Below are 26728 nucleotides of genomic sequence, written 5' to 3' on the forward strand. Positions count from 1 at the left end.
AACTCGTAAACTTTGACCATCCGACGTCACATGAACGCAGCATTAAAGCAGGTGACGTGCTTTAAGATCTAAAACCAGCCTGCGGCAGCTTGACCGGAGGCTGGTTTCACAGGTGACACCATCAGCCGGGTTGAGTCGAGCGGAGACGAGCTGATTTACAAAGCTGCAACTCTTCTCATGTGGTTCTGAAGTCTTCGTGGCGGGCTTTAAGGAGCATGACAAAAACTACCTCTGTGCCACACCGCAGCCACGTTTGTCTGATTAGTTCGATTCCCTCAGTGAGCGTGAATGTGCACGTGACGTAGATGACACTCGTGTGCATGTTTTGTGCCACATGTTATGGAGTTCCTTAGTATTTTCCAGTATTACTGTGGCTGAAATGCAGTTATGAAACCCGTCTAACTTTATCTGGTCAAAAAAAAAAAAAAACGAAAGACAGCCGACGGCAAAAGAAAGCCAGAGACAGAAGAGATTAACATCACCTGCGCTGGCATTGAACCAAACCAAAACAGCGTGCCAGGTCACGCCAGGAGCCGATGCTGCCCTGTCCTCGGTGAAGGCATGCAACTGGGAGCATGCTGTAGGGCTGCTGAGACATCGGGCTGAGACGTGAAGGGGATCAAGTCGTATTTGTTTGCTCCTTAGCATCGGGAGGCATCAGCATTTTTGCATTTTTCTCCTAATCCAAGCTGCACAGTCGTGTTTCCGAAGACATTTTCTGCTCACATTAGCTCCACGTCTGGTGATATAAAACTGTTCAGTCTTAAACATTATTCTTCTCTGTTTCTATTTAAAATTCTGTGATAAAATATCTCAATTTAAAGCACTTTTTGAGAGGTTTTGAGAAGTTTTTTTCTTTTTTTTTTTTAACTTTTCTTTTTTTAATGTCTTTTTTTAAACACACTTTTAGGTAATTTTCTTGTATTTTTTTTTACTAATTTCTTGATAGTTTTTGGGTTTGTTAGATAGTGAAGGGATGGGACTGGGAGCATGCTGTAGCGCTGCTGAGACGTGAAAAGGATCAAGTCGTATTTGTTTGCTCCTTAGCATCGGGTAGAATCAGCATTTTTGCAGTTTTTTTTCCTAATCTGAGCTGCACAGTTGTATTTTCGGACATGTTTTCTGCTCACATTAGCTCCACATCTGGTAGTAAAACACTATTCAGTCTTCAACATTATTCTACATCTGTTTCTGTCCAATTACGTCTGGCTGCTGCGGCACAATTTTACCTCGGAGATCAATGAAGTTTCGTATTATCTTTTGTCATCCCAACTTCTCCTCGCTTCAACTGCCACTTTGTGCCCGTGTTGCTTCCCCGTGCGTCTGCTCTGTTTGACTGAGTGAAATTGAAGAGTGGGTAATAGGGAACGAGGAAACAAAGGTGGCCTCTCCTCAGCTGGCTGGCTATGTAGACACAGATATCAAACACCAGGAGAACCCAATTTAATGGACTGTTAAGTAAAAGAGGGATTTTTTTCCCCCTTTCATTCCTCCTCTTTCTAACCCTCTCTCTCACACCTAGCTAGCTGAGTGGCACATCTCTGCTCCAAATGAAGGGAGAGCCTGAGCCTCCAAATGGAGCCGGCTCTGTTTGATGACCCCATTTGTATTCTGCTGCCGCGCTGCTTCTGCTGACCTGGGAGTGAGAGATACAGGCAGGCAGCAGCTTTATCTGGCCAGCAGGCCACCCTTGGTTTCTGCCTCTATCCTCCTCTCCCTCGCCTGCTCATCGACCAAATGCCTCTCTGTGCCTTTCAATCCCTCTCCCTGAAATGAACCGGCCAGATGTTGCACAGTTAATGCCGGTTGCAAGACAAAAGATCCTCGCTCGGTGCGCTCCCCTCCTGCGGAGTCAGGTGTGAGGGCATGAAAGTGGAGGAGCTGTTTGAGGCTCGCTGTGCAGCAGCTAATGCTCCTGCAGGTCTCTTAGTCTTCTGAGATGTTTCACCAAGAAAAATGGGAGAGAGCAAATATTATTCTTGGTGGTGCCCTTTGGAACCTGGAGCGACGACACTTTTCTTTCACAAGTATTTAAACCTTTAACCCTGAGCAAATGGGTGCTATTTCTTTCACAAAGATGGGAAAAAAGGCTATGAGGCACTCCAAAAATTGCTAGGAATTGTTGGATTTAGAAAAAAAAGCCAGGGTAAAATGTCCAGGGGAAAAAAATAAGGTAAGGAAAAACTATATTTAGAATTGTCATAACTACATTTTTTTAAAATGATGTTATGAATTATTATTATCATTTTTTTTTCCGTTCTTTTTTTAAAATGAATTTTCAGGTAACTTTCTTTTTTTTTTTAACAAACTTCTTGCTAATTTTTGGGTCAGGAACTTGGTAAGAAATATTTCAAAAATTCCAAGGTATTTGTAGATTTAGAAAAGGAAAAGATAAAAAGCTAGGGAAAAACTATATTTATAATGATCATAATTACATATCTAAAATTCTTTTGAAGTTTTTTTTCGGTCATTTCTTTTTTTCATTATTTTATATTTTAAATTTTTAGGAAAAAAAAATTCAGGAAATTTTCTTGTATATTTTTTAAACTAATTTCTTGCAAATTTTTGGGTCATTTCCTCTTTCACTGGTCTTCACTTACGCAGAAACAAAATCTTGTTTTATTTTGATCAGTGCTGCTTATTTTTACGGTTTGATCTCTTTTCTTTGAGCCTCCATTTGCCTCCCAAAGATTGAAGGAGAAAAATAGGCAGTTCAAGAACAAAATCTTGGTTCATATTCTGCCTAGTTTCACCGTTTGATTGGAGTTTTGTCTGAGTTTGAGAGAAGGAAAGAGAGGCTTGTCTGTCTTTTTGTCCATTTCGATACTCTTTGTGTCCGCAGGGGTGGGCAAAACGAAAATGCAGAACTACAATTTGCAGTTTGAGCATGAGCGCCAGGAGCCAGCGAAACTCTGCCGGTTTTCGGTGTTTCGCTCGGGGGGGAACAGGACGATGTAATCACGGGTTAGACGGAGGGAAGTTTACCACAGTTCAGCGACACATACTGCCCACGCCATGAGACAAAGCTGGTTGAAAATGGGCAAAGTAGCCCTTTAAACAAATAGGTGGCGTCCAGTGGTTTTTAAAATCTAATTTTACTCTCAGAGTTGCAGAAAAACATCAGAAACAAGGTAATAAGAGTGACGGTACCTGTGGGAAAGTGTTCATTGACTGGCCAGTTGTCCACCTGCAAGGTGGCGTTTCCCCCGTTCCTGGTGAAGCGGACCAAATGGTATTTACCATCGTTTACCGCCGTGGTCGTCTCCTTAACGCTGATGTCCACCGTCCCGATGTTGAATGTCACACCTACTTTTCCTTGTTCCTGGAAAAGACAGAAACAGAAGAGCAGCGAAAGTTAGAGGTGTGATTCCAGAACATTCATTCATTCATTATCTGTAACAAACGATCTGCTTCAGGGTCACAGACGGGCTGACCCAGTCCCAGCTGACACTGGGAGAGAGGTGGAGTTCACCCTGGACGCAACTTTGTGAATCCTCGGACAGCAAAGAAATGGTCCGCTCTACTCTCCCAGTGAGAGGCGAGTGCTGGTGGCCTTCATTGGTTAGACTGGCGAGAGGAGTGTGATTGGTTAGTGTTAGTGTGTAATGTCGGGGTAAGCCAATCAGAGTCAGAATAAGGCTTCGTACGGTGTCCTTTCCTTCACCATCCTAGGATTCACAAATTTGCACCCTGGATATTTCACCAGACTATCACAGACATAAAGACAGACGAAGACAACGGTTCACGCTCAGTTCACTCCTAAACTGAGAGTCACCAGGTAACCCGAATGTCTTTCAGCTGTGGGAGGAAGCAGCAGCGCCTGCAGAGATGTATGGTGGCCCTGGAAGTCAAAAAACTACATTTTAAAAAACATGTTAACATTCCCCAAAACACTACAACATTTCCTGAAACAAAACAACATTTCAGAAAACAAAAAATTTCCCAAAATACTACATTTCTACAAAACAAAACAAAATTTCCCAAAACACTACAACATTTTCCAAATCAAATCATTTCAGAAATGTTGTGTTTTGAGAATGATTTTTGTTGTATTTTGTTTTGGGACATGTAGTAGTGTTTTGGGAAATATTGCTATGTTTTAGGAAATGTTGTAGTGTTTTGGAAAATATTGCTATGTTTTGGGAAATATTGCTATGTTTTAGGAAAACATGCAAATGCCACACAGAGGGTTTGAACTTGGAGTCCTCTTGCTGTGAGGCGACAGCACTCACCGCTGCACCACTGTGCCACCCAGCATCAAATTAATCCCAATCTCTGAATAAACCACTTTACTGAACTGGCATCAAAAGCAGAGAGCTCCACTTCTCAATAAATCACATCTGTTGCAAATTTGCAAATTTGAGCTGCTGCTGTGCCAAGATTCCACCTATTGTTGTGCAGTAACGAATTAATTATACAATAAACTAACTGTAAAAAGTTCAATAAAGCTACTTGGATGAATGCCCTCGGCTGGTGCTAATGGTGAACTACTCAGAGAACCTGAGGACGCTAGCGCGCTACGCTTCATTATACCACTGTAATGTGATGAAAATAGGCTGCCAGCAGAGATTGTAATGATGAGTAATGCTCCCTGCAGCCTGTCACTGCAAAAACTGGCAGGACAGATGCCTTTTTCTGCTGCCGTCCTCTCAAACTGCGTGAATACCATATGTTTTGTTTAGCTCCTAATGCTAAACCAGTTTTACCACATCCATAAATCGCAATCCCTCCCCATCACTCCCTGACTCATCTCCCCTCGACCTCACTAATTTTCATGAGCTGCCACTGTGTTTTATTGTGACTGCTTGCGTATTCATGGGCGTGTGGGCGTTACAAGCAAAAGGTTTTGGAGCGGAGGCAGGGCTTGAGTGAGTGGCGAAGAGGAAGGGCTGTGTTTTCTGTGTCATTTGTTTTAATCCTCCACAGGGAATCTCTCAGTGTAATTACCTACTTTAGAAGCTCGGAGCACGGGGACCGTTTCTCATAACAAAACCAAAATTAAGAAGACTTGCACAGGGGGGCCAGACATATTGTTAACTGATCAGCTGAGACACCGGGCCCCGCTGACTAACCGCTACAATACAGACCTTGATAATGTCAAGCTTAATTTAACAGTCGGGACTAAAGCACTGCAGGATTGCTACAACTTCAATGACACAACACTTGAACTCGCTGATCTTTTTTAAACGTTACAGGCTCTTTACCGTAGGAGAGCATTTAATAAGGCCACTTAACGAAGCCCCTCGTGCTTTCTACATTGTCAAATACTCTCTATGTTGGAGAATAAAATCACACTATACCACAAGATTCTTACAGCAAGCTGCAGTGTACAGTAAATAAATGAAGTGTGGCATTTCATCGGCGCCGACGCGACCTCAGACTTTAAGTTTTCTTCTCCGGCAACACATTTTGCTGAGTTAGTTTTGCTGTATTCATAAAAAGGAAATAGATATGAGACCAAGGAAGAACAAATCCTACCTTTGAAATCAAGTTTGTTCCTGCATTTCTGCTCCTTAAGTAGAGCACCTAGAAAACCTTGGACAACAGCAGACAGCTCTCTTTTTATTTCTCTATATTAAGATACTGTTTTTGTTTCTTAGCAAGTACAGGGAGGTGGGGGGGTGCGTCTCAATTTAAGGTGCAGTGCATCCAGCGGAAAGGTAATTTTTCTTCAAGTTTTTAAAGAAAGTTGTCCAAAGTGTGCAACCTGCAGTGACTGTGCGTACTGTAGTCCTTTTAACTGCCGAGGACCAGCACCGTATTCAGTGCCTCCCTTGTACAGTTAAAACACCCTTTGTCTATTCATAAAAAGAGAGCCTGAGACCATAATGCGAGGAACGATGAGCGGCTCTCCCCGACTAATAATGGAAGAAGAATGTCACCAAAGACACGAGAAAGCCATCTCCTAAAAGCCGAGGTAGGGCTCGGAGTGGGCGCCTGACGAGCAGAATATCTGAATGCGCACTTAACGTCTCTGTCGGAGAGGCTGTAAATGGGCTCTTAATTTAAGTAGTCGTCATTAAAACTTAGAGCAACAGACAAGTGCATACAATAAAAGTGTGTGTGCACGAGTGGCTGCTTATCTGGCAGTAAATCTGACTAAAATGGAAGTCTGTATGCCTGTCCTGCGATTTTCTCGACAACCGTTCATCCGATCGACTTCACACAGGTGTATCACTGAGGACCCGAGGAAGTGCGGTGTCAGTTATGAGCTCTTGATATGTTTGGGACTTTTTTATAAGGAGTAGATTGCTACCGCCAGACGTTCACTAGGGTGAATTCACAAAAGGACTGCACGTCCTTTTCAGCTGCTAAACCTGCACAAATAAGACGAGCAGAAAGCGAGCAGTTCTCAAAGTACCTGCAAAAGGTTTAATGCGCGCCGCACCATGCTTCCAAGCAGTTTCTTGCTGCTCTGAGGCTATTTGCATGTATTTAAATTAGTTAATATGCATACATTTGGCACAAAATTGGCTCCTCTCTATGCAAATGAGCATTACTGCAAAAACAGTCCAATTCACAAAGATCGGCGCTAATAGCTGCACGCAGTTACAGTGACAGTATTAGTGTCTTCAGAGAGTTGGTGGAAACTGAAGTGCACTGACAAACTGAGTGTTAAAATCCCAAATCCAGTTCCTGTCTGTCACTTTTAAATTCCTCAGCTGAAGTTATGAGGAATGCCTCTGCACCTCTCTGCCATCGCTCTGCCCACTGCACTCTTGGCGCAAAAATAACATTTGTACTCAGCCATATAGAAAATTGCAAGGGCAAATTGTACTGAGCTGCTTGGTGGAAACGGGACTAGACTGGCCAAACCAGGAAATTACAGCTTCTGATTCATCCACATGATGCCATAAGGCCAAAAAATACTTTTGCCCATAGACTTAGACTGTGAAAGATGTCTGTAAGTCAGTGGAACATATCTTAACTTGTTTCTCTTTCTGGATACAATCCATTCGGTCAGATAACATTTCGAAAGTCTAGAAGAGACGCACAATTAAATCATTTTATCCCCATTCCAGTTAGCATTGGACCAAACTGGAAGCTAGCTGCTCTTCTGGCAGTAGTCTCTTATGAAGGACGTAGGCGTGAGTGATATCACAGTATTTCAACACCGTATCCGGGAGTGTGGTAGTCAAGACCATACTAACCGAGACCAAGACTTGTCGAAGATCAGAGTGTGCCGAGACAGAGTCTCAACTAACAGTCCAGAGTCAGCTATGTCTGAGACCGAGACCAGAACCTCCAAAAGCGGATCTCGAGTACTTCAATACTACTATCCAGTACTTGTTTTACATCTATGGTGTGAAGTTGTTTAGGTAAGCGGTCGGCGTGAAAGCTGAAAGCAGCAGTAAGGCGGGCGAGCAGTCGGCCCATCGCGTACATTAAGGTTTTGAACCCGGTAGTGTAATAATCTGTGCAGCTAAACAGGCCGAGGGAAGCACACACACGGATATGTTGATGATTTAATGTGACAAGGTGATGTTCAGTGTGTGTGTTGTACCGTGAAAAATACTACTAAAGCATCCTGGCTCTCCTGACTAATGACAGGACCTTTCCCTGGTCCAAAAAAAAACACTATGTCTGACGGCCTGAGCGCATACAAAGCACAGACAGACACATCAGCACTCGTACATCCACCGTGACCTTCAGAGGCTCTGGCAGCCCCGGCTCTCCTGTGTAGTCGCATCAAAGCCACATCACCGACCCACTAATACCTACAAACAAAGACAGATCGTCACCCCCCTGGCCCTGGTACAAACAAACAACAAAACACAACAATTGTACAGCTCTGTAACTGTTGCTGAGTGCCTGCGGGCAGCGTGCAGAGGGGGAACTGTGCGGCGCTGCTTCGTAATGGCACGGCTCTCTCTCTCCTCCGTCTTCTGCACTCTGGTGTCCGGCTAGCCTCAGCCACCGCCACCCACCTGCCAGCCCGCCCCCCCGCGCTGCACCAACGTTTGATTGACAGATCCAATTACGTTTTTTATTGGCCTGTCGCTCGCGAGGCGGGAAGGCACTTCATTGTCTCCTGAGCAAAGGGGAAAAATGGCTATTGTTCTCTTAGTGGAAAAGATGATGGCCGCTATTCCAGGCGTAAACAAATGATGCGCGGAGAATCACTTTCAAACTTACACACACTTGAGTGCAAACACACACACACACACACACACACGCTGAAAATCACAGTGTTACCAGGGTTCATACACATATTCACAAATACATTTCCGGGACTTTTCCAGGACTTTTCCATAACTTTGAGGCAAACTTTAAAGACCATACAGTCTCTGAAAAGACCACCTATCGGTACTTCATTCCTGTGTCATAGTTTGTGTTTTTTAAATTTATGTATATTATTTTATTTAAACAATTAATTCAGATGAGGATGAGAACAGAAGAGCAAAATACAATTTAGGGACTGTTTGTCATTTATGTTGTTTATGTTTATAGAAACATCAAGAGATCGGAAGGCATTTGTTTAAAAAACTAATAATTAATAAATACACCATTTATCACGGCAAGAAACTGTAAAATCAGAAATTATTGTTTATCTTACCTTTTCTCAAATTTCTGATGGTCCTTGAGCACATCATGTGTTATATTTAGGTGTCTGAAAAAGATTTCAATGACTTTTCCAAAAATTTTTAGGGTACATTTAATTTTCTAAACCTTTTCCGGGCCTAGAAATTGTTATTTAGCAAATTCTGTGTAAGTACAGAAGCTTTATTTCAGTGGCGTCACGTCGCAAAATAATACAGAGCAGAGTCCAAACATTGAATTACGCGCCCTCAGATAACACTCTTAATACGACATTACAGTAGAGAAAGTGGTAATTTACTGGTACGATGTGCTAAAGCCCTTTTATAGTCTAACATGCTCCCACACTCTCTATTTAATGCCAATCACGAACGCCGGCTGTTTCAGCGCTAAAGGAATAGAATGAGATTAAGTTGGCAGTTTGTTTGGGCATCACTTAAGTGTACAGTATGTGTAGGCATGTTGTGTTCACGCGTTGTGTATCTAAGACTGATAAATGTAATTCCAGCGAGCAAGGCAAGCCTCCTCCTCCTCCTCCTCCTCCTCCTCCCCCTCCTCCTCCGCGAGCTGCCCCTGGCTTGGCACGAGGGAGCTACAGCGGTCCCACGTGACCCGGTGCACACTGACATCAGTAATCAGGCCCGCCACAATCCAATTCAGGGCCGATCAATGCCTCCAACACATGCAGCGCCCCGGGCAGAGTGAAAGGAGAGAGAATCACTCAGAGCGGTGGTGGGCGATCCTGCAGACCGCCATCACGGACAGCCCTTAGCAGACAGCTGCTGTACAGGGGGGCACACAATAGACCCCATCCCCGGCCCGCTGAATGGTCATTCTGCTAAGCCACGGGCCCCAGACAGATACAGACATTTGAAAGCCATTTTGTGGAGGTGAGATGAGCAGAATTAACACGTTTAGCTCTGCTGGAGGAGGAAAAAAAATGACAAAAGAGAGAGAAATGGAGAAATGTATGTGCAGAGATACTAAACATCTTCTACAATAAGTTTCAAGGACTTTTCCATGACTCTGAGGCAAATCTTAAAGACCATGCATTCTCTGAAACCACCACTGATACTCTTTATTGGTTTACTTTCATTGCAACGTGAGATATATATATATATATATATATGTATATATTTTAATTTGTTGTTTTTAAAATGAATTCAGAGCAGGATTAAAACTGAAGATTTAAATATAACTAAGGAACTGTTGGTTTTTTATAAGAGGGGAGGCTTATGTTCTTTATTTTAGCTTTGGTTAGGGGCTACAACTTTAAATATTGCTAAATAGCATATTGTTTTTATAATTTGGGCATTATTTGGGAGTAAAAATTTTGGTGGTTTGTTTTCTTTAAAATTTTGCCTTTTTTCTGTAAAATTTTCTATCTTTAAGGAACAAAAACGCAAAAAATGTTGATACTTGAAGTTTTTTTTTCTTGAAACAATGTGTAGCTTTTAAAAGAACAAATTTTGGTGATTTTTATTTTTCATTAAAATCTTTTGGTGATTTAAAAAACAAAAAAAAAGAACAAAAAACAAACAAACAAACAAAAAAAGGCTTGCAAACCCCTGGGCCTGCTATATGTTTTCTTTAAAAATCACCAAAAACATAACCGGAAACTAAAAAAACAGAAATTATCATTGGATTTTTAGAATTCCTTGACTTTTCCAAAACTTTCAAGGTATGTTTAGTTCTCCAGAACTTTTCCAGGCCTGTAAATTGCTATTTGACTGCAAATTCGTTGACTCCTCCAAGTCATTCATGACCGTATGGTCGCTGTATAGGTCAGATATTTTCTAGAAGAAGATGTGCATTGAATTTCACTTTAAGGTCAGAGAATGGTATTAAAGTGGGAGTTTTTCTCCCCACAAAAGGTATTGCATTGCAGTCAAACCTTGATTGAAATCTGGTATGGCTGCAGAGTAGTTGTAGCGGGACGACTCCGGTGGATCTATATTAAGTCTCAGTTGGGAGGGAGGAAGATCTGATATCGAGAATGTGAACACGTCCCTGGGTGGGAGTTTGGGTTACATATCCACCCTTTCATCTGACATCAGCGCTCAAGTCGGCTTTTGTGGTCAGGGGCCATCAAAACTGGATCATAGAAGCAGTGGAAGTAGAATCAATAGAGTGGAGAAGCTAGGACATCGTGAGACGCGGCGGATTGATGCACCTGGCCTTCGCTGTGCCAAAGCCATTTATCGTCAGTAATTGACAGAGATAACTCATAGGCAGCGCGGTGATTTGTAGCTGTCCGTTCTCGTGCGCATCAGGCTCTGGAGTCAGAAATTTGCTAAAGGGAAGGAAGCTAGGCGCTGCTGGGGAGAGGTCTGTGTGTGCGCTGGCCTTCAGTGCGAGTCATTTCTTCATGTACAGAATGTACTGACAACCCGACAGGCCCTCGGCTCAACGCGAGCCCGGCATACGTGTTACAAGCTCGAAACTTTGTCCTTGGGATTAGTTTACCATAATATATATATATATAAGAAAAACAGCCTTATCTCTCAATTCGTATTGCTCACAGCACTGAATGAGTATATTCAAAACTTGAAAAGAAATGTATCCTCCTATAAACAATGTCCCCTACAGTGTGGATAATCACAGAGCACACTGTCAGGAGGTTTCAGAGCAGCTATTTCTCTGATAGGAAGTATTTTCTTTGAAACCCGGCACAGCGATTACTGTGGGTTACACTGAGAAACAAGGCCAATGATTCTGGAAAGAAATGTTGCGACTTCTGGGTTTAACTTTTCAATGTTGTGGACACCGCAGAACAAATTCCATTGTCGTCCAGTCTCAGAGACAAATATCTCAAAACCTGAGCAAAGACACCAAAATGATCTGCATGGCTAGATATCAAAAGCGGTTAGTGTAAACATATTTCTATGTTTTTAAATAATTTATTGGCTTAATTTGACCAAATTGTCTTGATTTTTTTTTTTAAATCACGGGAGGAAGGCAATGAGCACTGAAAGAAGAAATTACCCAAAAATTAGCAAGAAATAGTACAAGAAATTTCCCTGAAAATGAGTTTAAAAAAATAGAGAAAACAACCAAAAAAAACAACATTAAACAAATGACCTTCAAAAAGTGCTTAAAAGGTAAGAAAAATCCCTGAAAATGAGTTTTAAAAATTTGTTTAACAAAAAAACAAAGAAATGACCTTCAAAAAGTGCTTAAGAAGATAATAATCTGAATTTCAAAAATGTAATTCTGATAATAATAAAAATAGTTTTCCCCAGCTTCAGTTTTCCCTGCAGTGATTTACCTTAGTTTTTTCTTTTCTTTCTGGATATTTTTCCCTAGCTTTTTAAAAAATTCAAAATCTACTAATTTCTTGCAGTTTTTGGAACATTTCTTTTTAGTTGCTCTTTGCCCTTTTTCTCATATTTTTGAAAGAATTCAAACTAATTTGAGTTCAAAGGTTAAAATACGTGTGAAAGAGCAGTGCAGCACAAGAAAAGTGATGTTGCTCCAGGATTCAGAGGGTTAATTAAGCAGGTATACTGTATCTCAAGGTCGATTTTTGCCTTTTTCTGGTCTGGAAAGGGATATAAAGTCTTTTAAAGAAAGAAGGCGGAGGAATGCATATTTCAGTGTCATGAATAAAGCCCAACATGCAGCTGCTCGTCGCAGTGATGCATACACAGTGCTGCTGACAGACACGAGCACAAAAACACTCTCGTTTTGGAAAGATGCACTCTACAGCGGGACTGAATAAAACACCGCAGACACGGTTTTACTTTCTCATATTAGAGGCAGGGTTCAGGGCTGTCGTCTTTGTGCGGCGACAGTCTTAATGCGCTATTCAAATAAGCATTTCTCTGAAAACTGTGAAATTCCATTAATCATTAATCGACTCAAACGTTCGCTCAGACATTCATAATCGGCTGCAGAGCTGTTGTGAGAGGCGGTGTGGGAGGATACAAGGCACGTGGGCCCGGTGCCTCTGAAATATTGATCACACCTAAAAGAACCCAGAGGTCTAACACCGGCTATGTTTCACACCTGAGAGAGCCGGGAACAGCTTCATCGAACGGACAGGAACAAAATGGCTTCCACCTCGCTTTACTTAGTGCCACTGTAGGTAATTGCCGGGGTAATACCAGCGAGTCCATTAGCCAGTTGGTTAATGCACAGGAGTGCCAGCTAATGTTAGCCCGCACTGAAGAGGAAGAGTCATTGCATTTTTAATCTAAACACACGCAGCAGCAGCAGCAGCAGCAGCGGCAGCAGCAGCAGCGGCGTTGCCGGGGAAGGTAATGGCTTTGACTCCTGCGCTCGGGCTCAATGTCAAACTCTGAGCCTCACTCTTTGATCCTCTGCCGCAGAATATGAATCGCGCAGGGTCAGCCTTATCAATTATTTACACCCACTCTTTCTCTATTTCCTGTTTGTCCGCTCTTGTGGCTGTAACTTGCCCTGACACTAATGGCGGACGGCTTGGTGAAAACATTTATCAATGTTACCGCAGAGTCCTCTCCGGCTCTATACGATCACTTTCAGGCTTCTGGAACTTAGAGTACTGACACTGCACTGATCCTAATCATCACTACTACACTTTACTGCATCTGTCCTGGCTGCGTTTGTCTCAGGAAAGTCACTGTCCCTGAAATAACCTTTGGTGGCTGCATCCTGAATCTGGACCTGATTCCAGCACCTGCAGACCAATATTTAGTTTCACTTTAGCATATTTTACTCAGAAAAGCTTCCTCCATTAGTCCTCTGACCTCTGACCCGGCCTTGTTGAGCACATTGTCCCCTCTGAATCATTTGCACTGCGTTGCTGTACAACAGTTAATTGCATAGTTTGCTGCAAAACTGTACATTTTTTACATAGTGAAAAACCCACAGCCCACCTACACGGTTCAGCATTTCAATACTTTTCTGACACATATTCATTACATTTCTTTTATTAATGCCTTTTTTACTCTTGTTCAAATTTGCTATTTATTTCATACTAGCTTTTCAGCCTCAAGGTTATAGCACTTTCACTGCATTTCACTGTGCACACCTGTATTGTATGCTCATACAAAAAATAAAACTGTTTTAAGGTCCAATATTGTACAAAAGTCAGTTTTCCATGTCTGTTCTTATAAAGCAGGAACAGGCGGTATATAAATACTGTGAAAGTATCAAAACGCTCAGTCCACAGAGAAATTCACACAGTCCGTATTTAGAAACGGTACCTTTGAACGAGCCTTCAGGTGTTTCACGAAGTTGTGATGTCACACCTTTACTATATAAAGGTAGAAACTGGGGTTGCAGTGTCATTAAATCAATTCCCCAGCTTTGAAAATGGTGCAAAGACTCAGAAATACCAGCCAATCAGATCACCGACTTGGTTGTGTTCATGAGCTTTGAGGTCGTAAAGTGGGAACAACATGGAAGCTACAAAGAAGAAAGGCGTCATTTTAATGCTAAGAAAGTTCAAACAAGAGGCTGAAAGCTGTGTCTAGTTTTATTTTTTATTCATTGTATTATTATATTTTAATATTTAATCTAGGTCACTCTACATGGACAGCAGTTAACATTAATACTATATTACACTTTAGATGTGATCACACATTGATATTTAATACGTGTTAATAAAAAAGTTTCTTATTATTGACCAAACATTGACTTTTGCCCGAATTGTTTATGCATTTATGACGTCAAGTCAGCAACTTGTCTCGCCTGGCATGCTTTATAGTTAAAGTTTGCTCGCTTGCTGCAGCTCATAGATGCAGATACTAAAATGCACAACTGCTAAAAGTAAATGACAGCTACTAGGAACTAAAAACAAAACATATAATTTTTTACCGTCAATTGTCAACACTGTTTCCAGTCTCTGCGCCATTTTTGCTGCCCTGAAACGTCACGCAAATGTCACAACCGGACAACTCTGGTATCATCAAAATTTCCCTATTTCCCACTTCTAATTACAACTTCGGAGAGCCGTCTATGTGCTCGTAACTAATAACTAATAAATATGGTAAAAACGACCGGACAGACAGGTGCTAAAATGGAGCGTTTCAGACAGTGGGTGAATTCAGGCAGCGTGAGAAAAACGTGATTTTTTGAACATTCAAATATGTAAACATGTTGAAACAGAAACCACAAATACAAATACAACTTGAAAACTGGCATAATACGGGACCTTTAAATCTTCATATTGAAATATTGCCTTGGTTTTTTTTGGTTGTTTTGGGTTTTTATGCTTGTTTTAGATTAGAAGTAGTAATAAAATTAGTCATCAGTGACCTTGTTTGCAGTTTTAGGTGTTCTGTCAACAGTTTTACAGATGTCTCTTTATAACTTGGCCTATGGGGAAAATGCTTTTCGGGCTTCAGGGAATTCTTTGCTGCAATACCGCAAATGGTCATAAATGTTGAAATTTGTTATTGAGACCAAAACTATTTTGTGTACCAGGCTGTAAACATGTGTATTCGTGCTGTAAAATTGGGCGTTTTACCCTGGAGGCCTATGGGGATTGAGTTACTAATAAAGCCAGCCTCTAGTGGCCATCAGAGGAACTGCAGGTTTTGGCACTTCTGCACTGGCTTCATTTTTAAGCCTCAGAGGCTGCAGGTTGACACTAACAACACCTCTGATAAAAAATACTACAACTAATACCTATCTATTTTTCATCTAACATATAATTATGGCCCTTCATAAAATGCATAAACAAGATGTTACAACATGTTATTAGATTGCCAACAGAGAGGGAGAGAGAGAGAGAGAGAAAAAATCCTGTTTCTCAAGAGCAGATCCATTCAAAGGTGCTGAGTGCTGCCCCATCTCTGTTTACGGTCAGAATACTACACAGCTGAAGTAATTATAATGCATACCGCATAATTACAAGCTCGCTAAATCACAGAAGCGTGGCAAAACTTCAGCCATGAATTTTCATCTGCCTGACCTGCTGCTACACTAATCCATTTGCAGCATTACAACACAGTGTGCACCGGCCAGCGACAACATGTAATCAGACGCCATGCAAAAGCATAGAACCTCAGCTGCCACACAGCCACACACACACACACACATACACACACACACACACACACACACACACACACACACACACGCTCAACATTGCCATGATTGTATTAATACTCTTCTTGGACTGATGTTTTGCAACAGCTGTTAAGAAGGTGCTGGGGATAAATCTTTAGTTTGATTGCATGACTCCCTGTAGCTCTGCACTGGCATCCATTAAAGACAAAAGCAGCTTCTGTGTGACCTCACACTACACTGTGTTGGACCACATGGTCCCCGCGCGCCAGGGGGCTCATTTAGGGGGGGAAAAAAAGCCAATGAATGGGATTTGTGCTAGATGGAATAATATGCTGTGAAAGTCCATTAGGGAGTAGGCTAATGAAATTGAAACAGCTTGGTGATCAAATTAGAATCTGTTCGGCAGATATTTAATTTAATGTGCTGCTGAATTTGAGCACTTTCTATTTGGTAGCCCCAGAATGAAACCAGTGCACAATAAATCAAGCGGGGACACAATTCATCCTGCGTTCTCTCCTCTCCTCATTTTTCTGAACTTTCTAATGTCTGTGTTTGCACACAGCATGCACGCTATTCCTGAAACAAAACAGTGCTGTGGAAAAAAGTCATGCAGCACCAGTGTGCAGAGTTTTAAAAAAAAAATCACAAAGAGACTTTATCTTTGACCTTTCGGTGTGTTTTCCCATGGAGAATACCTTCAGTCACAATCACATGCATCGCTGCAGCTGCTCGGTAAAGAGTCACGGGGTGAAATTATTTGAATAGACACACAAAAGATTTCAGTTTGTTTGAAGAGCTGCCCTCTGTATTTTGCACGCTCTCCTTAGCATGTCTGGGGTAATATGCAAAGCAAAAACCACACTGGGAGAAAGGGAAGCAAGGAAGGAAAAAGATAGCTATTTCAGATAGCTGCACGTCCTCCCAATTAACAAAACGGACGGCAATTATTGAAGGAAGATATCTGAATTTTAAAGAGTGAGCGGGGAGCTGACTCTTTCTAATAAAGTGGGATGGACGGAGTTGCTCTCTTGTCTTGTCTTTGAGCATCAAGCTTAGACTACAGTTCACTGAGTGAGAAAAAAAAGAGACGCAGCTTCTCATCCATCTGTTTATGTGCACATACTATTCTGGGCACGCACTTTCAGGCACAAACACACACGCTGATGAATGTAAACACACAAATGTGCACATGAAACACACAAGATGTTTTTGTTTTTTTTTCTCCTCGCAGCCCGTGTTTGTCCAATGTTGTCTCTGCACACGGCGCTAATGTTAGAGGTGCTAACACCCACACGCCTGTGAACAGGTGTTAAAATGCAAACGCTCATGGCTGGCGTCTACAGTAGGCGGCGTTCTGATGCTGTGACGGCCGTCTCAGGTCTAGATTGCGGAGGGTGAAGTGAGGTAGAAGATGGGAAGAGTCGAGTTTCTCCGACAGCTTATATCCATGTCTTTGAAAACATGGACCCCCTCAGACACAGACGATCTCTGCACTCAGCACAGATTCACGATCAGAGTCACCAATACCTTCTGCTGCTGAGATATGATGTTGAGTAATGGCCAGGAAAAAAATTTTTAATAAGAGGTCACAGTGACCTTGATCTTTGACCTATGACCACCAAAATCTATTCAGTTCATCTTTGAGTCCAAATGGACAGTTGCAGCAAATTTGAGAAAATTGCCTCAGGGTGTTTTGTGAGATACAGTGCTCATGAGTTATGAGAGCTATCACATTCACAAGAAGAAGAAAAAATAATAATAAGATAAAAAAAAATTCCCTAGAGATGGTCTTCAGATATCATGTTCACGAGAATGAGTCAGACAAGGTCACAGTGACCTTGACCTTTGACCACCAAAACATCAGCTCATCCTTGAGTTCAAGTGAATGTTTGTGCCATATTTAAAGAAATTCTCGCTGAGCATTCCTGGGATATTGCCTTCTCAAGAATGAGACGAATGAACGTGCAACCTGAAAACATAATGCGGCCATGAATATCGCCGGCGTGGAGACATAAAAAGAGCCTCCTGTGTTATAACTTTGGCGCCAAAGCTCATTGGTCGGCCCTGAATCACGCTGGCAGCAGAGGGGTTGGTGGTCTTTTCCCAAGTGTAACCTGCCTGGGATCAAGACTCTACCGTCCAGCTCGCCTGCTGAGGTATCAGGGACGATGGCGGAGGGGAAGGAATGAAAGGAGAGAGATGAAAGGATGAAAGTGGACGACTAGAAAAAAAACCACGAGAAGCAGCTCTGAGGTGAAGTGGAGAGAGAGACCTGCAGAAAAATGATTAAGTGAGAATAGAGTGCATTAGGCGCTTCGGTCCCAACCACAGTCCCTTTCTCTTCACTCCATCTCTCTCTGTCTTTGATAGTCTACTCAAGAGGAGATTCATTTTATTTTGATTTGAGATTCATTTAGTTTCAAATCCACCAAGTCTCTCTGTGATAATATCAATTCGTGGGTCGCTCCCTCCCACTAAGCGCTGAAGACACCGATTGCTGCTGTTTAAATTCAGACCATTTGCGGTGTAATTGCTTCAACTAGGCAAGATTATGCTTTGGTAAGAAGACTGAGCGAAACCTCCAGTTGCTGTAAACACAGTTATAATAGAGATATGCTGTATTAGAGGGGCGTCTGAAAATGGTACAAAATAATAGCTGTTAGACTATTAAACACCAAACAGACCATGTTTACATCAGTGTTTGACAGCAGCCAAGCACATTTTCTCACGTTTGAAGTACTTGCACTTTCCTTAAGTGTCTCAATTTAATTTTACTTCACGCATTTTACCCCACTACATTTATTTTACACCAATCACACTTATCACCTTTTTGATTAAGATTTTAGATAAAAACATATAATGAGCTTGTTACATGCACTGCATTATTAAAATTTAAACTGGTGGTTCCCAACCTTTTTAGCTTGTGACCCTTTACAAGAAAAGCAGATGTCTACTCGGGGCCCCTTGTCATGTTTCAGCTGTCTGTGTCTTATTAGCAATTCCACCAAAGAGACATTTCCCTGCTAAATTTCTCAGACAGTTTCATTTAAATATCTGTTCAGGTCGCAAAAAGGTCAAATTACACAAAAAGGCAAAAATAAGAGGAAAATCTAAAAGGATGAATACAAATTTGTTTAATGTGACATTGTTTTGTTTGATTGACACATGAATGATATTACAAACCCACAGATTTATCTTTGATCCTCTGAGGATAAGGAACCCCTGGACTTCAAAACACACATAAATTAGAGAAAACTAGCGCCACCTTGACCAGCTTTCTTTGATACTTCAGTGTACTTTGCAGCTCATACTTATGTACTTTTACTTTGGACAGATTTTGAATTCAGGGCTTTTACTTGTAACAGTGTTTTAACATTAATGTATTTGGACTGTAGTTGGTTAGTTATGAAGATAAGATAAGACTGGAATCTTTTTAAGCTGGGTTAAATTTATTCCTAATCAGTGTATTACCTACAGTAGATGTCAGTCGACACGCCCCCAGTTTGGAGAAGCGGACCAAAATACCGACATGGAAGCTAAACAATGTACTGATGTGGATGGGGGCAGCGGCAAAACATATTCCCGCCACCGAAAAACATCAATATCAGTTTATCTTTGCAACAAATTTCACATCATTTAGCTGTTTACCTTGCCTCCGGCAGGGATTTTCAAAGAGGAACTGAAGCTGCTCACTATGTTACTGTATCGCTTTCTTCAAAGCCAGACTGCACTGTAAAAAACAGTAATCTTACCTCACTGAACACAGGAGCTGTTGGTGTACCGCTGACTCGATCAGTTAGTTGATTGGTGTTGTTGTGTGACTTAACTGAATCTGAACTAACTCTTAAAAACACCAAAGTCACACGATAACACAAACTCACTGGGTGACGCGTCAGTAGACCAGCGGCTCCCGTGTTCAGCGAGGTCAAATTACTGTTGTCAACAAAGCCTGGCTTCAAAAAGAACGACACAGCAGTTTGAGTTCCCCGTCAGAGGTCGATGTTCGTGGATAGAGGGGTGCCCTGTGTTCAGAAGCTGTTTCCTTGCTGCAGCGGCTGCGAGTTTTATTCTGGCCTCAGCCTCTTGCTACATGTCGCCCCCTCTCTCTCCCTCTTTCACGTTTAAAAACGGCCCCAAAAAAAATTTTAAAAAAAAAGAAAAAGCGGTGCGCACAATGAACACGTGAAATGATAAAATTCATTTTTTTTTAGGTGGCTAGAGTACGTTCTGTTGCTGACCTCCTCCACAACAATACATTGTGTCATTTTCATTTTTTGTACTCTTCTGCTTCCACAAACTGGGTGCGTGTTGACTGTAACTTCTGTATGTAGCACACCGACTATAATATAATATAGTACCTTGTACAACTCTACTTCAAAAAAATATATAAAAATTATTCCTTCAAGTAAAGGATACGAATACTTCTTTCATTGCTGTCTGTCTGTCAGAGACATGTTTCTATAGGCCGCGCTGTGACCTGGGGCAGATTTAATGTAACGTATGAATCAATACCTGAATGGGCAGAGTCAAAGCTCTCCTGCGGCGATGGCTCAGAAGCCACACTGGGCAACATATGCCATCTCTGTGTGCGTGGCTGTCGTGTCAGCTTGATGCTGGTCAGCAGTCCAAGTCTCACTTTGCATTTATTCATTTCCAATTCATGACTGCATCCGACGCATTAGAGCTGTGTTAAATCAACCAGAACGGCACCAAACTCCCTGGAATACATCAAAACCATGATGAGCTCTGATGACTGATTAAAGACGTTTTCTGAAGCAATTGTTTGACGGATTGTTACCCTACATTATGGAGCCATATTGTATTGAAGTCACCAGCGGGGGATGGAAGCAGGATTGTACAAATGAGATCGTTTTTTAGCGAAAATTTGGGAGTGGGTTACCGCAGGGTTTTTTGAGATAAGTCAAGCTATCGGAGCTCCTGCTGCTGAGCAGCGTGGGGCGTCTCCACAGCTGTCGAAATGTGTCACTGCCGTTCAGAGTTACTTTCATGTATGTTTTTGAGAGTGAGAGGTGATCGGACAGAGGACACAGGGGAGGGAGAATGCAGAAGCGAACGTAACAATGGCGAGCAGAAAACACAGAGACAGAGAAAGGGGAGCACTGAAATGGAGACATGAATAGCCAGCACCTAAAATGGCTGAATAAACAGGAGGAAATCTAGGTCGGTCTGTCTCTCCCACTTCAAGGAACGTTGAGGCAAGTGCCCTACTTCCTGAACGCTTTGGACACTTTCAGGGCAAGCTGTCGTCAAACTCCCCTCTACATCTGGATATTTTAGACCATTTTCTGAAAAGGTATTATTTATGAGCACAAAATACTAGTAAATTTGCATCCACATCTATTTAACATCCCCCCTTCAAGCTTGTCCTTCCTTGTCAATTATTCTGCATAATTATTTTTCCTCGCTAGTTCGAAAAGGCATTATTTTTCATTAAATTAATTGGCCCAAAAGTAATAAAGCACCAGTCATTTTTTTAAAGGCAATTTTCTTTTCCATAATATGAAACTGCTAAAAGATTAGTGCATATCAAAGGCTCAGTAGATAGCACTCATTGCTGCTCTCCTCTCTCGCGATCGACAGGGCTGCCTGCAGAGAGGAGGCATGAAATCTAGGTGATTGGAATGCAAGGAGATGCCAATGTAATTCTGAGAAAAGCCATTAATGTTAATCAGGGGCTCCAGATGACTGACTATGCCGACGCCTTCTTGCATGTTAGGAGCCAGGCGTGCATGCTGATATGTGTCGCTTGTTGTAGGCATGTCAGAGTTCACGATCAAAGGAGATGATAACGCTGCAGCGCGCTTTTATCTGGCTTTTTTCATTCGTAATTGCACGGATGGGAAGGCTGTGATAGTTGCAAACGTGAGTGATGTGGTGCCAAATCCCCACGCTTTTTCCCACGACGTAGTAACAGCATGACGCAGAAATATGGATCTAGGTAGGTGTGTTGGCACATATATATCTTTATCTTTCTCCATTCTGTGATAACTACATGGAGGTTTGCAGAGGGCAGGGAGGAGCGAGCCGGAGGAAGAGACAAATACGTTGTCTCTCTTGTGAGACGGTGGGAGGTTGTTTTTAAATGTCACAGCGACTCTAGAGGTCTGTCCCAGGTCAGCGTGTGTCGCTGCTTCTGAACGAGACTGCAGGAGACTCAATGCTGTGTCACGCACGCACGCACGCACACACCCGCACGCACGCACGCACGCACGCACACACACACACACACACACACAAAATCAGCATCTGCCACCTTGACAGCTCGAAAGTTTTCAGAAGCACTGACTTCATGCAGGGCTCGTACAGTCATGAAAAACCTGGAAAAGTCATGGAATTTACAAGTAGCAATTTCCAGGCCCAGAAAAGTGTTGGATTAAGAAAAGTCATGGAATTTTCTTTCACAATATCGTATAATGACACATGATGTGTTCAAGGATAAGATCAGATATTGCGAAATATAATGAAAATGTCTGTTTTTACAGTTTCTAACTGTGATTAATGGTGTAATTTTGGTGATCCTTAAAAAAAGGAAATCTATCTATTTAAAAAAAATCACAACATTTTCATTTCAAAAGGATTTCTTTGAAAATCACCATAAATCCTTAAAGAAAAATAAATGAATAAAAAAGATTTAAAATAAAAAGAATCACTAAAATGTCTCTTTCAAAATGGTCCAAAAAAGGGAAAAAGTTGGATACCTCTCCCCTGAGCCAAATAAAAACAGGAGCTTCAAAATGTATATATTTATATTTATATATTTAACCATTCAGTTCTAATCCTGTGCAGAATTTATTATTTTTCAAAATAATATATAATAAAGCTATGAAATAGTAATGATGAAGAACCGATAACGTATCGGTGGTCGTTGCATTGAATGTACCGTCCTGATGAAAAAGTCATGCAGTAGAAATGTACTGGTAAAGATGTGTTTGAACCCGGTTCAGTCTGCTTTTGTTTGAGGTGGTGGAGAGACTCACACTGAGATGTTTGTGAGAGAAGGAGGAGGGCATGCTGCTCTGGAACTTCTTTTTAAACACTCAGCCAAATTTTCTTGAGGCCTTCCTTCAAGCGTTTGACCAATGTTTGCTCTTTTTTTTAAGCTGCAGAGAAAGAGACAAAGAGCGGTGCAGCCTGACAAAAACACATACTCCTGCAGAGGCTTTCAAAGGCAATTTTCCCTTCGCTAATGTCGAGCGAGCGGCTCGTCCTCTGAAGGAGTTAGGAGAGATACGAAGCTCGTTCACGCGCAGACTCTGCTGTGCATAATCTCAACAGAAAGCCCGAAAAACAAACCAGGAACCCATAGTTCAAATGGCTCATCTGCCCTCCTTTTTCGAACTAAACAATCTTCAACGGAGTGAAAGAAGAAGAGATCGAGAGAAGAGAATATAAACAACCTCCTGCTGCTTCGTTTCCCATCTGTGTTCACCACAGAAGAGCAAACATCACTCTGCTGACTCCTTTCACCTCCTGGCTCCCCCGCCCCACCAAAAAGCCACCGCCTCCAACGCCTTCTTTCACCCAAGCTGTGTGGAAACAAGGGGCTGCGGGGACTCTGGGTCCGGCCCCCAGATAGGATGCTGGGCGCCTCCCCAACCGTTTTCTAATTCACCATTAAAATAAAGGGATTCGCACTGGGAATTGTTTTTGTACTTTGAGTATACATCAGGTGCCAGAGTGCATAAAACAGCATCAACATTACAGCTTGTTTGTGAAAAAAAGTGCCAGTGGAGGATCCCCCAGACTCATCACAGACCCTAGCTAAGCCCCCATGTCCTAAAATCTGAGACACGTCCTAAAATTCTAGAAATGTCGTAAATTCTTAGAAATGTCCTAAAATCCCAGAAATGTCCTGAAATCCGAAAAATGTCCTAAAATCTCATTAAATTTCTTAAATTCTAAGAAATGTCCTAAAATCCTAGAAAATTCCTTTAGTCCTAGAAATGTCCAAAAATCCAAGAATCATCCTAAATTCAGCGAAACGTCCTTAAGTCCTAGAAATGTCCTAAAATCTGAGAAATGTCTTACATTCCCAGATATCATCTGTGGTCACCACAGAAGTGCAAACATTACTTTCACCTCGTGGCTCCCTCCCAATAAAAAGCACCCGCCGCCTCCATCATCGTCTTTCCCCAAAGCTGTAAGGAAACGCGGTGCTGCGGAGACTCTGGGTCAAGTGGCTGAGGAAGTATTATAAACTGCAATTCTTGGAGTAAATGTACTTAATTACTTTTGGCCACTGGTGGGTGTCTGTCATTTCGGGCTCCCTGTTGGGGGAGTTTATCTGTCAAAGAAGGCGTCCTTACACCACCGCCCCTGAAGGGAGATTAGACACAGTGCGCTGACTCGCTCTTTCTCCATCTATCTCTGTTTCTCTCTCTCTCTCCGTATCTCAGGCTCCTCGTCTGCTGCTCTCTCCCCATCATCGTTCCCTCTCTCCAGCCGTCACTGTCTCCGGCGTCCGTCCCGCTCTCCCCACCTCTCCCTCCTGCTATTTGCCAGCGTGCGCTCCACTGAGCCAGGACTGTGAACAGGTTACAGTAGTGGAGAGGGGAGGTCCGCCCGGATCAGCCATGCGAGGCACAGATGGGCCACCTTGTCCATTCAGCAAGATTGTTGACACTGGTTATAGCATAAAAATGCATGATGTACTCGATCCCCGTGTTTCCGCTCAACTTGACAGCTAAGCTAGTGAAATAATGTCGGATGATGCTTTGTGTAATGTCGAAAACACCGCTGTCACTGTCAAAATCAATCATTTTCCTCAGCTGCTGCTATGACTTTTTTTCTACTGCTCTCCTCTGCAAAAGCTCTGCTAATAAACAGCCAAATTTAAAACTTGCACTGCGGGCAGTTAGACAATAATTGCACAAACCCCAAAGCATCCATACAGTAGCTATAGACTTTGTGGGCACAAGAAGCTCAAATAAACTAAAGCCAAAACAAGGTCTAATCTCCTCCCTGCCAGCGCTGCAGAAGACATTTTTCATAGTGAATTTTATAATTAGAGTATTATCCAACTCGTGCCATCCCCCGAGTGGCAGCATTGGCACACAAGAGTTGAAGGTCCCTTAGAGGCTTTTCCGAGCAAAAGGCATATGTAATGAGTCACGAGGTCCCTCTTCGCTTCAAATGACATTAATTGCTGTCCAGGCAGAAGCCTGCTGGAGCTCGGCCAACACATGCGCAGGTTAGAGTCAACACTGCAGAAACAGCATGTCGTTCTTCTAGAAACGTGTGCAATCAAACACAGAGGCGCCTGATATCACCCACTGGCTGGATGTGATACAGGATATATATATGGATATATGATGAGACTTTTTTCCACTTTTTGTGTCACTTTTTCATCAAAACACAGCTTGTTTACCCCCCACCCCAAAAAGTGGAGGATTCCCAGCATCCCCCCACAAGGTCCTGACTAAGCCCCTAATGTCCTAAAATCCTTGAAACATCCTAAAACCGTAGAGATAAAGAAACTTTCTGAAATCCTGAAATCCAAGAATCATCCTCAAATCTGAGAAAAAGTCCTATAACCCCAGAAATGTCCTCAAATCATAGAAACATGTTTGGGGCTGCTGCGACTGGCCACTGGCCCCCAGTCATTTTGCAAAAGTGGCCCCCAGACAAAGCAGGTTGAGTATATGCCTGATATAAAAACATTTTGCCATTTTGTTCTATTTATTTTATGTATTAATTCATTTGTACATTTATTTTAGTATCAGCATTGGAATGACGCATTGAGAATTCTTTGCGGGTTCAGTTACATAACTGAACACATGTTATGTGTTGAGTTTGAGTTTTGAGTTGAGTTTATTTTCTTTTTGTCCTTATTAGTTTTTATGAGGATTTTCATGATTTATTTTTAAAAACAGATAAATGTTTGTGAGACTATAAAATGTTTGATGGGTATTACGTCCCTCTCTCAATAAAAAGAGAACTAAAGAAACGTGTACAATTGCAGTAAGAGTGGTAATTTATCAAAGAGCACGTGAGTCTCCTGATGAGGAGAGAAAATGTGACGAGCGGCGTGAATCTTTGAAGTGAAGGAGCTGCTTTAACCATGAAAGACGGACGCCTGCCTGTTCTCTCTCGTCTTTGGTCAGTCTGGCATGTTCCAGCAGGATGTGAATAAATTAAAGATAATGTGGGAAGAATGAATTAACCATGTTCCTCCAGCCTTCAAACCAACTTAATCAAAGGGGTCTTGTGAAATTCAGAGAGGAGGGGCAGCGAGGGCGTGTTCGGGCGGGTCAAAGGAGCTGTGCTTTCACCCGTGTCCGTCGTCTTAACTTCTGTCACCTATGTGCTGACTCACGCTGTCATGGCCGAGGGCTCAGATCTTCCAGCGGGCAGGACGGAGGGCTGGTTATCAGGCAGGAGCCCAGTTTATACACACAGACACACACACACACACACACACACACACACACACACAGAGGACAGCTTCTACTGAGGATATTTAGTTGATGAGCCCTGACCCTAATTTTAGTCCTTATCTGCACATTTTCATAACCTTTAAAGAAAATTTGACCTTTGTTCTATGACGTTGCATTTTTTAGAATTACTCTCCGGTTTTCCAGTGATTTCGTGCTGTACCTCCATAGAGTTTAAAGTTAGATTAATAAAGGAAACAGTCAAAGTCGATGCAGCAGAGGCAGAAATATTCGGACTTTTATTTCCTAGAATGCATTAAGCTCCAGAACTCCTGGGTCCTACATTTCCCATAATGCAATATTTTCATTTAGATCCTACTGCCTGGTGGACGCCCACTCCTACTCCACGAGCTCAGCTTGTATCAGCAGAATTTAAGTAAAAAATATGATGCCATTGATTTAGTCTTGGGTGTCTCAGTTGGGTAAGTTGTGCATTTTTTTTGTTTTTCCTTGTTATTTTTTTGTTTGTTTGTCTGTTTCTATTTTTTTTTCTAGTCTTTTTTTTCTTTAAAATATCCTGGAGAAGAGCGGTGACTGTACAAGTTGTGTAAATGCACTAATTATATTCATGCTGCATTTGTGTATTTAGCAATTATTTCTATGTTTGTCTCCATTTGCTAACAATTTGTGCAAATTGACTGCTTTCAATAAATGCTTAAAATACAAAAATGTGAGATAACCCTGGCGATATCACTATAAGATCATTTATTCATTGTTTATATTTTGCGTCAATAATC

At 42.0% G+C, this 26728-nt stretch overlaps 1 protein-coding gene across 10 annotated transcripts in view; it reads right to left on the minus strand.

The window, feature by feature from the left end:
* Positions 1 to 26728, minus strand: part of nrxn3b (neurexin 3b) — a 407716-nt gene that overhangs the window by 58188 nt on the left and 322800 nt on the right. For all 10 annotated transcript variants that reach the window (XM_088089476.1, XM_088089477.1, XM_088089474.1 and 7 more), the window contains one exon: positions 3151 to 3322. In XM_088089476.1, the coding sequence (XP_087945602.1) occupies positions 3151 to 3322 (172 nt within the window). The remainder of the gene's footprint in view (positions 1 to 3150; positions 3323 to 26728) is intronic.

Source organism: Plectropomus leopardus, chromosome 16, assembly GCF_026936395.1.
Source record: "Plectropomus leopardus strain MGB_pleo_1.0 chromosome 16, ASM2693639v1, whole genome shotgun sequence".
Taxonomy (NCBI): domain Eukaryota; kingdom Metazoa; phylum Chordata; class Actinopteri; order Perciformes; family Serranidae; genus Plectropomus; species Plectropomus leopardus.